This window comes from Tachyglossus aculeatus, chromosome 2 (assembly GCF_015852505.1).
Source record: "Tachyglossus aculeatus isolate mTacAcu1 chromosome 2, mTacAcu1.pri, whole genome shotgun sequence".
Classification (NCBI taxonomy): Eukaryota; Metazoa; Chordata; class Mammalia; order Monotremata; family Tachyglossidae; genus Tachyglossus; species Tachyglossus aculeatus.
In genome coordinates, this window is record NC_052067.1 from 74,395,307 (window position 1) to 74,407,525 (window position 12,219).

Sequence of the window (12,219 nt, forward strand, 5' to 3'; positions counted from 1 at the left end):
AACTCACAAATAAGCAGCTTACCGTCTCCTAGAAGGTGATGGATACTTGACAAATATTGCTGCTGAACATCAGGAGGTGCTAGAAGCATCTGTGCATGCACACACACAAAAAAAATAAAAAATCAAGTTAAGATAATCAAGTTTTTGATAAAAAATGCCAGTCAATCCATGGGATTTATTAAGCACTTACTGAATGCAAAGCACTGTACTAAGCACTTGGGAGAGTACAATACAACAGAGTTGGTATACTTGCTCACTGCCCATAAGAGGCTTACAGTCCTTTCTGTTACAGGAATTGTTCTATATTCAATCAATACAATTTATTGAGCACTAAGTGTATGCATAGTACTGTACTTAAGTGCTTGGGAAAGTACAATAGCTGGTGGACGTGATCCCTGCCTACAAGGAGCTTACATCTAGAGGGTGCACAGAAAAGTGCACAAAAATCTCTTCCTCCCCTGCCCTAAACCTTAGAAAAGAGATGGCTATAAAGCCATCTCAATAAAACCTTAGACTTTTTGTACAAGAAAATAAAAACCTACAGCTGAAGCCACTCTATAACCTCTCCGTTTCCTAAAACGTAAAGTTACCTACTTCACAGGACTAATACAAGGACATACACCAAACTGTGTTGATGGTGGGGGGACAAAAGGGAAACATGCACATTTATTCTAATGAACTTACGGTGCCATTCTTGCCAACTGCTGCATTATCCAGGTAGATGTATCCTCCAATAATATTTAACTGGACTCGCAAAAGGACCACAAGCATACAAGTGCTATACACAGCTGCAATACTTCTTGTGAAACCTTAACCGGGAACAGGAAGCAGTTGCATGGTTAGATTTGCAAAAGGGAAAATAAAAAATTACAGTTTCACTAACAAGTATTCAGGGATTTCCTACGCCTACATCACATTGCTTCATATATAAAAATTTACCAAAAGTTTTCCCAATCCATATTTCCTCCTGGAAATTCACTGTGGCACAAGTTGTTACTTGCCTATTTTAAGGGCTAGTTGCTGTTATCAAGAAAGCAGCCTTCTTAAAAAATCTGGTAATAAAAATAGCTTAGGCAAGTGCTTTATATGCAGTAAGCTAATTAAAATGAGTAAATACAAAGGTCCCTGAGCAACATTTATGGAAGAAAAACTAGTTAATTACATCTCAGATACAGAATTCAGGCTAACATAGTTACCCAATCTATAACTTGCAATTTGAGAGTTTTGGAATAGACAGGTTTATGCAATATTCTAGCAATTGTATATATTTTTTTGGTTCCTCTTTAGCCTTAGTATTTTCTGAAGATGTCCAAAACTTTAAATCAGTATTCTTCTCCATGCCAATGAAAAGCAACTACAGGCTGCCAATAGGCATTCACTATGAATATAAATTGTCTAGAGCAGTTCTGTAAAAAGAAGTAATCGCATAATATGGTGTTAAAAAAGAAAACAACTTCGTATTGGAAATAAGAATGTTTTTCCTAAAACATTCCACAAACATGCCCATGTAAACTTACTTATTATCTTCAGATCATCCCATATTTCTAACTTGTTTGAAGGTCTGGGGGCAAAAAGTAAAATAATTGTAAAAAAGAGCATTTGGGATTAAGAGAAATGAAAAATAATCCAGAGGTTCAAAAAGAAAAATGGTTCTGGAAAGTATATTAAAATTCACAATTTTCTAAAACACAGAACATAGAATTGCTATGCTCCCTAACACTAGCACTACTAAACATTTCACATTTCTGGAGAATATATTCCCAACAGATGCAAGCTAAGAGAAGCTTCCCCAAGTGCAAATGATTCAGCCACATAAAATAATCAGGAACCCACTGCCCACACTGGAAACAAAAGAAACTAAAGAAATGAAGCTGCCAAAGGCTTTCCTTCCTTCTTATCTGTAATTTAGTTTAGTTGGTCTCCCCAGTTAGGTTGTAAGTTCCTTAAGGACCAGGGCATGTCTACTAACTCTACTGCATTCTCTCCAGTGTTTATTACAGTGTTCATGGACATGGTGAAGGGAGGATGCTTGTTTATAGGGGAACAACAAGAGCAAACACAATATGCATAAATTTGTGACTTATGTCCTGTGGAAATAATTCCAGGTATCCACACAGAGTCGATAACCATGAGTAGCACCATTTACTAAACTCAGTGATGTAGTCCCCAAACTTCCAGCTCTCTTGTATATCTTGTATTTGTTAATATCTACTTTTAATTAATTTTTTTTCATTTAAGATGGTTTTGTTTTTCTTCTGTTGCTACCCCAACAGTTATAAACTCCTCAGGAGAGGGAGTGTGTCCATGCAAACTGGTTCAACCCTATAGTTTCTTCCTATAACAATGTGATAAGCCCCGAAGGCACTCAATAAGTATCTGTAGATAAGGACAAAGAGCATGTTAAAAAAAACAACTGTTTCCTGAACAGATTTAGAAGATAACCTATCACCTGGAGGAAAAACTAAAATCCTTACAGCTCAATTTCATACTCATTTTATTCAGATGATCAAATTATGAATAAACATGACCGTGGCCAATACTGATTCAATACTACATTGCATCAGTCAGAAAATCCATATATTCTATATTTTAATTACTGGAACAAGGAAAATAAAATAGCCACTTCAAAAGAGCTTTTTGTCTAAAGATTCTAAGCGCAATGTGCAAGAGAACACCACAGATTCACTCACCTGCTTTTCAACAGAGCTGTGAGGCTCTCCGAATTTAGTTGTTGCATTAAGGCATCCCTCAATGCTGGAAGCATTGATAACACTGCAATTCAAATGGAGAAAATAGCAAATTAAACAGTCTCAAATGGTGTGATTATCTTCCCAATTAATGGGAATAACTTTCATCTACTGGTTTAGTAGCATCAAACACCTGGGGCACAGGACAAAAAAGAAGAGATGGGTGCAGATTACAAATTCAAACATCTGTTATTTTAGGTTCTATACTACTTCACATTCTGAAACTTTAGAACGATGAGTTTAGATGTTCAAAACCAAAAAGTATCATACATATTCCAGACAGCATGTTACCTGGAAAAAAACAACAGCACTGGATTTGGATCAGATCTTGGCTCTGCTAAAGACTAATTACAACATTATGGAAAACCTTTTTATGCCTCCCATGACCTCTGTCCTAAACTTCAAGAGGATCCTGTGAGGTTAAAATGGCATTCTGCAAATAAAACAATGCTTTCTATCTTTTCAGTCTTCTCCTCCCAGGCTCTCTTTTTTTGTCTCCATCCTCTGGGTTTTTAACAGCAGTGTAATGTTCACTTGGTAAGTGTAGGGTTAAGATCCTGCACAAGCTAACTAGGGCCCAGGATCCCAGAATTCCTTCTTTAAAGAAGGAAGAGACAAAGATTAGCAGAAGTTAGGAAGAGGAAAAAGAACAAAGAAGGGAAGTAAGTGCAGGGTATAGGTGAGTGAGGAACCCACCACCGAGAGATTCCTAGTTCCTCTTCTGCTTCTGCCCACTTTGTCTTTTTTAAAAATCATAAACAAGCAAACAGAAATTGGATTCATTAGGGAGCCATATTCAAGCAGGTCCTAAGGTATTCTGCACTGCTCTATTACAGGGACCTTCTGTATCCAAGGACCTAATCTATCTCTCCATCCATCCTTCAGGCTTGAAGCTGATGCTGTTCCCAATGAACTTTGGTGGCCACTTCTAGAGTGAAGCTTTGCCCTAAAGGAGCGGGACAGGAAGAAGCAGAAGTAGCACCACATCTGTATCAGCTATTGTGACTGTTGGTCTGCCATGCTGGAGCTGTGAAAAGTCTGAAAACTTCTTTGAATAATATTGCAATTCTTTCTTTTCCTTTGTAAGTACAACTTCATAACTCTATGAGGTAAGGAGAGGCAGGTATTCTTATCCCCATTTTGCAGATGAAGAAATGAGATTAATTAGCCTGCAATGTTCACACAAGAGGCTTATGGCAGGCCAAGACTAGAACCCAAGGCATTTGATTCCCAGCTCCATATTTCACTGCATGATTGCCCCAATTTTTTGAAATCCCCAAACAAGGAAGGGGCACTAACATGGGAATTAAAGTCTGGCAATAAAAGGGGCAGGAGAAAAAAAAGAGAATAAAAAGGAGGAATGGAGAGGAGAACGAAGAGAAAGTAGGAGGGCACTTGAGACTGAATTTCGTACTTCTATGGTACATTCTCAAGTCCTATCTACAACAGACAATCCTGCAGGACCCTATAACTGTTTTACTTATTTTACTACCTCTGATCCTACCCTGGGGTGTACAACTATCACTGCTTACAAAAATAATCTTTCATTTCTTCCTCAAAAAATCAGAGGAAGGGAGAATTATGTGAGTGAAAGAATACCTTCCCCACCAACCTGGGATCATACAGCAGGAGGGCAGAAAGTAAGATAAACCACCTATCTGTCCATTCACTGCCTTAGCTCAGGAAAGGGAGCTTCTGGGAAATGAAGCCCCTGCCTTCTGGCTAACATGGAAGAGACAAGCTCCTAGTAACCGAAACAAGGGGCAACTTGTTAATTTTTAATTTTACATTTTTCTTTCTCGCTCTCTCACTGTCTTCCTCTACTACTTCCATTACCAAATAGCTTCTAATTCCCAACATTTTGCTCACTGGGACTAAGAGTCTTTCTCAACAAACTGGATTCAGGCAACAGGAGGGTAGGAAGCATGCTAGGCCATTTCTTTTTATTTTGTATGCTTCCACTCATAGTCATTCACAAAGGGGCTTCAGGAGGAGCATGGTTCTGCAGCTCCTGGTTGGGTGGTATGGAGAGTGGGCTCATCTTACATTTTTAAGTAACTTTCTTTACCCCACTGGTCCACTGTCTACAAACCTATATTTACATGGACTGATGGAAGCACATTGTGATGAGAATTGGTGATCACTCAAATAGATGATGCCTTAAAGGACATGAGCAATATGGGGGAGGAGTCCATTTAGCACTGGCCAAGGTTGCCAGATCTCATGAAGGCTGGCTCACTGAGACAGGCACTTGGAGATGTCCTGCCTCAATGGGGTAGTGGTGGCACTGCTTTTTTTTTTAATTTTATAGTACTCAAGAATTTTACTAGATGGGGTACATATAAAACAATCAGGTTAGGAGTTCACAGTCTTAATCCCCATTTTACATATAAATGAGGGAAAGAAAAGTTAAGTGGCTTGTCCAAGGTCACACGGTAGATAGGTAACAGAGTCAGGATTAGAACCCAGGTCCTCTGGCCCTCTTTCCATTAGGCCAGCATGCTTCCCAGTCAGGCAATTACTTGTTGAGAACAGGCCCCTCCGAGTCTGCCTAGAGGGAGAAGTGAATATTAGTGCTCCTGAACTATATGGAGGGATGTTAATCAGAACAGTGGCCAGCTGTTCTTAATCTCCACTGAGATGAGAGAAATAAGTGGAACTACAATTTGAGAGATTTATGTTCAATATAAAAGAAAAATTTCCTAACAATAGAGTTTATTACTCATTGGAATAGATCACCAAGAGAGGTTATGAAATCTCTTTCTCCAAATTTACGTTAGGTTCTCATCAGTTTGGGACTGTCTGTGTGGTCCTGCTGGAAGGAGAGAAATATGGATTAGATGGACTACGATGGTGCCACTCCTAAATCGTAGGATTTATTTAACTAAAATACAGAACGGACTTTCCTTTCAATAAACCCAACAGTAACTTCGTAACAATATATGCCACAAAGATAGGAACTGCTAGATCTTGATTCTTCTGAGGGGAAGATATAAACTATAAAATATGAAAGTTTCTAAAATAGATGTGCTCCTGGAGGATTTATGTTGCTGTACAATATACGCAAACTTGCAGGCTGAATTTACTGTTTGAGACGTATAAAAATCTCAAGGCAGAATTAATCTCTTCTTAAGATGAATGCTGCTTGCAATCGCACTTTGCCTAGAAGCTCTATTTCTCAGCAAGTATGATTCTTACCTAGTTAACAAGCAGCACCAGATTCTGCAGATACCAAACAGATCAGTGCAATACAGTTCAATTTGTAAGAGTTCACAGAACCCATCCTTACTAAATTCTAATCAAAGGTAGTTTATGAAATGGTGAAGGCCCAGTAGTGATTGCTACTGCTAAGGTTTCAAGAGGCAATTGGGCTCATGACTACAGACTTGTTCCTGACCAATGTTGCTCCCTGTTTTTGTCCTTTTTTCCTGTTTTCTATCTGTCCTCCACAATCTAGATTGTGAGCCCCCTGGGCGTCAGGGTCCCTGTCTAAACTTACCTTGTATTTGGCCCAGGGCTTAGTACCCAATAAGTGCTTAATAAATACCACAATTAGTCCTGAGCCCTCGCCAAATTTTCTAGACTCATTTCAGTTTGTAATCCAGAGTCGGTCACAGTTCTATTGTAAGGGTCTGACAAACGGTAAACATTATGGAACAAGAGTACCTCAGTATTCCTAGATGATATTGGGGTATTCTGGTGGAAGAATAACACAGTTGCTTAAGAACATGACACCATAAGAAAATGATATTCTTGTGTTGGTAATGCTCCAATTCTGATAGCTTCTGGTGTGCAGAGCACTGCACAGTACTAGACAGGTGTCTGGGATTAATACGAAAGTAGAAGACATGGCCCTTGCCCTCAAGAGGTTTTAAAAATTAATGGGATTAACAGGCAGAAATGCACTGTATACATAGAATGGGAACAAGAAGGCAGAGAGAAAACTATTAGCAACAAAACAAAAAAAAAAACGAGTAAGTTGAATAAAAAAATCTGCCGAGAAGCAGTAGGACCTAGAGGAAAGAGCACAGGACTGAGAGAGGAGACCTGGGTTCTAATCATAGTTCTGCCACTTGACTGCGTTTGACTTTGGCCAAGTCATTTAACTTCTCTGCCTCAGTTTCTTCATCTGTAAAATGAGGACTAAATATCTGTTCTCTCTCCATTTTAGATGGTGAGCCCCATGTGGGACAGGGAGTGGGTCTGATCTGTTTGCACTGTATCTACCCCAGTGCTTAGTATACTGCTTGGCACATAGTAAGTGCTTAACAAATACCACCTAAATGCTACAAGGATGACATGACTGCAAAGCCTCCTGGAGGAGAGAGTTTTTGAGGAAGTTTTGGAAGGTGAGGAGAGACGGTCTTATGTGGAAAAGAACAAGGGTCAATGTCCATTTCACCCAGTACTCAGTCTTCAACAGAGGCAAAAGGATGCTCTGAGGAAGTGCTTGGCAGTTGTTTTCCTGGACATAAATGCTGACATTCCTAACCTTTCCCCTCTAGTACTAATTATGAACCGCTTACACATTAATGTAGCTTAATTCCTCCTGAATGTACTAATATTTTCTCCTTGCACAACTTTGTGGGCTTCCCATCAGCTGTGCCAAGAAGTGCTTTTCTGTTTTCTTGAAGCTACCAACCTTGAGCCTCCCGATGTGGAGGGATTTGGTGACAATAATTTTGTATTCAACCCATCCATGTCCTTCTTGATTTTATGTATTTCAATTTCAGCCTGTATTTTTCTAAACTGAAGAATTTCTAACTCTTTCAGTCCAACCTCATAAGGGAGCTTCTCCATTCCTGTTCATTTTGGCTACCTTTATCTGACCTTCTCTAGGCCTACCATGTCCTTTCTAAAATGCCAGTCAGAAATGCACACAAAACTCCAAATGCAGGTGCCTGATCCTTTTGTGTATTATTTATTCATTCAGTCGTATTTATTGAGCGCTTCCTGTGTGCAAAGCACTGTACTAAGCGCTTGGGAAGTACAAATCGGCAACATATAGAGACGGTCCCTACCCAACAACGGGCTCACAGTCTAGAAGGGAGAGACAGACAACAAAACAAGTAGACAGGCTTCAATACCATTAGAATAGAATTATAGGTATATACACATCATTAATAAAATAAATATAGTATGTACAAATAAAATAGAGTAATAAATATGTAGAAATATATACAAGAGCTGTGATGAGAGGAAGTGGGTAGGAGCGAGGTGGGAGTGGGCGATGGGGAGAGGAGAAGGTGGAGGGGAGGGAAAAGGGGGGCTCAGTCTGGGAAAGGAAGAGAGCTTTGAAGAGAGGAAGAGAGTTCTGGGTGTTGATGGTTTTTCCTATTTAGGGGGACTCTGGTCTTCATGATCAGTGGACATTCCGGCTGGCTTCCCTCGTCTGGAAATGGTAGTCCACATTCCCCTCTTTTCCTATGGCACTTTTTTTTTGTTTAGTGTATACAATGACCAAACACTGTACTCAGCTCTGAGGTAGATATAAATTGATTAAACTGGACACATTTCATGTCTTAATTCCATTTACAGAAGAGTTGCCAGAACACAGCGGAGGGGAATGCCTTTACCAAAGTCGAAACAAAATGGACTTGTCGATGTGGTCAACATGTCGGAAAACCAAAATGGTCACGTCACAGAATCGACATGTAGTGGAGGGGGAATTAGAACTCAGGTTCTCTGATTTCAGGCTTGCGTCCTTTCTGTCTGCATTTTTTATTTGTTTGCTTGGATACTTGGAACTTGCAGACTAGAACAGTGCTCAGCGCTTAGAACAGTGCTCAGCGCTTAGAACAGTGCTTTGCACATAGTAAGCGCTTAATAAATGCCATTATTATTATTATTATTATTATTATTATTATTTCATTCATTTGTATTTATTGAGTGCTTACTATGCGCAGAGGACTGTACTAAGCTCTTGGGAAGTACAAATCGGCAACATACAGAGATGGCCCCTAGCCAACAAAAGGACCACCAACTCCCATTCTCTCCTTGCTATCTCAGGTGTGAAATCCAGATTTCCGAGGACAAGTCCCCGATGTTTAGAGTGAAGTTCCGTGGAAAATGATTGTATTAGTGCTGAGCATGGGATATAATAGTTAATGGACTGTATTTACGGAGCACTTACTCTGAGATGGGCACTGTTCAAGGCGCACTGGAGGGTCGACTAGAGGTAGTCGCTGTGCTGGTGGAGCTTGGAACCAACTATGTGCCGGGCAGAGGACCAAATGCATGGGAGAGGACATCAGGGTGAATAGACAGTAAATGGTGAACATATAACAAGTGTTATCGTGTTGATCTGGGACCCTTAAATTCACACTGTCCCTGTATTTCCAGATATAAGCTCTCCTGATCAGGTCCGTTATGGAAGAGTCACAAGAATGTGATTCCTGAAGGTAAAGAAGTCGATCGGCCCAAGATGTGCACTGGCTTGAGGCCTGGAACAACCTGGAACCAAGCAGTGCATTCCAATGGGTCTTGAAACTGTTGTCGTGTTGGGAGGACAATTAGAAGGCTGCTGCAGTAATGAAGGTGAAATTATCACCTTCACTTAGTGCTTAGATGAGCGTTTTAGCAGTTGGTCTGCAGAGGAACGAGCAGATTTTAGCGATGTCAGGGTGATATATCTTCAAGATATGGTGAGAGACTCAATATGTGCGTTGATTGAAGCAGCAGAGCAAAGGCTCTTGCCAACCCTATGGAGTTGTCATACAGAGAGAATGATAGCTTTATCAACAGTGGTAGGAAGGACAGACAAGAGAGAGCTGGTTTTGAGTGGGAAGGGGAGGCGTTCTCTTTTGGACATGATCAGTGTCAGCAAGGATGGAGATGTTGGGGCAGAGGAGTAGGTAGAACTAACGCAGGTGAGGGAGAGGTTGATATGGCACTTGTGTCTAGACGGGGGTTGAATTGTGACAGAAGGTGCCATTTATGACTAGTTTTCGGGAACTAGGTTCTGTTTTGATGAGTCCTTTCTCGGGCAAGACCCCCTAGATTTCGACCCCGCACAGGTGCTGAGAATCATGCTAAACATGGCAACTAGGTTCTTTCTGCTGGTTGGATTCCCTCTCAATAGGGCCACCCATGGCATGCATACAGTATCACTCAGGTGATATATCTCTGGGTGGAAATCCTAGTAGGGGTGGGGGTGGGGGGTTTCCCTTGTATGATTCATTTATATCATTAGACTCTAAGCTCATCGTGGACAGGAAATTTGCCTACGTTGTTATGTTCTTGTCCCCATGCGCTTATTACAGTGTCCTGCACACAATAAGCACTCAATAAAAAGGACTGATTGATTCTTAATTTCTTTCTTCATTCATTCTTTCTTTCTCTTTCATTCATTGTTTTTCTCCCTCCCTCCCTCCCTCCCTTCCTTCCGCCCTCCTGTTTTCTTGATTTTTTGGAATTCTCTCATCTATCCAACTTTAGCCTTTGTTCTGCTTTTTCATCAGTGTTCCTTTTCAACAGAATATGGTACCAGTCTTTGTTACTTCCCCGGCCTTAGGAGGTGATTCCTTGAATCACATTACATCCCTGGTTTCCTGTGGGTGTTCTTGGTTCAGATGTTCTCTTCCCATTTACGGGGAACGTGGATCTGCATGCCACCTGGTACTACTGGCTAGTTTCTTTCTCCTGAGCATGGTAGTCCATGTTCCCAACATACTCTACTGCTCATATTCCTAAGGTTTACAGCACAAGGAAATGTAGAATTCATCAGAGTAGGCAGGCATGTTCCCTACCTACAATGAGCTTGATGTCAAGAGAAGCCACGTTGCTCAGTGGAAAGAGCACGGGCTTTGGAGTCAGAGGTCATGGGTTCAAATCCCGGCTCCGCCAATTGTCAACTGTGTGACTTTGGGCAAGTCACTTCACTTCTCTGGGCCTCAGTTACCTCATCTGTAAAATGGGGATTAAGACTGTGAGCCCCCCATGGGACAACCTGATTACCTTGTAACCTCCCCAGCGCTTAGCACCTAGTAAGCGCTTAATAAATGCTATCATTATTATTATTAGAGGGAATAAGCATTAGATTTCATTTTGGTTTCTCTTAAGCACTTATTACATTGCAGCCATTCTACTATCCCTGGGGTAAAAACAAGCTGCTTAGGTTGAACACAGTCAAGGCATGACTAGTTTTAATCCCCATTTTACAGGTGAGATTACTGAGACAGAAACAATTTCAAAGACCTTGCCCAAGGTACAAAAACGAACATGTGGTGAAGCCTGAATTACAACCCAGATCCTCTGCCTCCTGGTCCTGTGCCACTCCTTTTTATCTTTCATGTTTGCGTGCTTGTTTGCTTGCTGGCTTGCTTGTAAATGTCTGCAACGACAAGGAGTGCTGTTTTCAACTGGGGGAGAGGGTACAGATAGAGCAGGTGAGGCTGATTTGGAGAGGGCCCTCGTGTTGAGATCGAGGACATGGATTGTGACAAAAGGTGCCATTTGTGACTGGTTGGCAGGCACTTGGCTCGGGTTTAATGGGTACCTTCTTGGGAAGGAGCCCCAAGACTTTGACCCCACGCAGGTGCTGAGAATCAGGGTAGGCATGGCCAGTAATTACAGGCCCTTGGGTCAAACCATCTTCCGGATCGATCCCCCTCACTAGAGCCATCCGCGGCAAGCAAACTATCATTTAGGGGACATCGCTGTGAGTGGAAACCCTGTTTAGGGACGGTTTTCTTGAGGCAGCTTGTCAATTCACACTCCCAACCTGAGGAAATATGATATTTCTGCAAGTTTGGTCTCAACAGGGCAGACACAACCAGTCCCTTGCACTCGGGAATAGTGATCCTCTTGCTCCCCTTTTGGTCCCTTCACCTTATCTCTACACGACTCTCCACGCAAGCGATCCCCACGTCAAATCGTGGATAAAATTGAAAACACAACGGACTAGTTCCGCGCATGGCAGGAATATGCCCTGCAGAGGAGCCTGGATGGAAGAGCTGGAGGAAGAGGGTGTTAAGAGAGATGAGTGGCCAAGGAAGAAAGTTGGTTCAGGTGCCAAGGTGGATGCTCGCTCTTGAAGTCGAAGGCCAGTTTCCAAGCGTCCTTCCTGTTAGTGGGAAATCCGGACCAACTACAGATATTACAGATATAGTAGGGAAACTAGGCCATTTGCTTTATTTTCTAGCCCCATCTTAATGATGCCCTTCATTCAGTTGGGTTTTCTGGCAGCTACTTCAAACTGAAACAATGACTTCATAGTCAACAATGACCCTAGGTTTTAATTGATAGGGCCAAGCCCACCATCCTACGGCTGTAATTTGGGCTAGTCTTCCCTAGTGGCATTACCTTGCACTTGTGGTCACTGAAGCTCTGCCTATTCTTTCTAGGCCCCAGGCCCTCTTGTTCCAAAATTTCACTATTATTTTGCTGACTCTGGCCATTATTATCACCTCTGACTCCTTAATCTTTGTTGGCTGACTTTGCCAATTGCTCATCCATATGCTTCTATTTTGGG

The 12,219-nt window shown here is 41.5% G+C and overlaps 1 protein-coding gene across 2 annotated transcripts in view; it reads right to left on the minus strand.

Moving 5' to 3' along the window:
- PEX3 (peroxisomal biogenesis factor 3) overlaps positions 1-12,219 on the minus strand; it is a 37,877-nt gene that overhangs the window by 11,341 nt on the left and 14,317 nt on the right. For both annotated transcript variants that reach the window (XM_038740139.1, XM_038740148.1), the window contains exons 3-6: positions 2,691-2,772; positions 1,518-1,561; positions 685-809; positions 23-89 (exon numbers count right to left, since the gene is read on the minus strand). In XM_038740139.1, the coding sequence (XP_038596067.1) occupies positions 23-89; positions 685-809; positions 1,518-1,561; positions 2,691-2,772 (318 nt within the window). The remainder of the gene's footprint in view (positions 1-22; positions 90-684; positions 810-1,517; positions 1,562-2,690; positions 2,773-12,219) is intronic.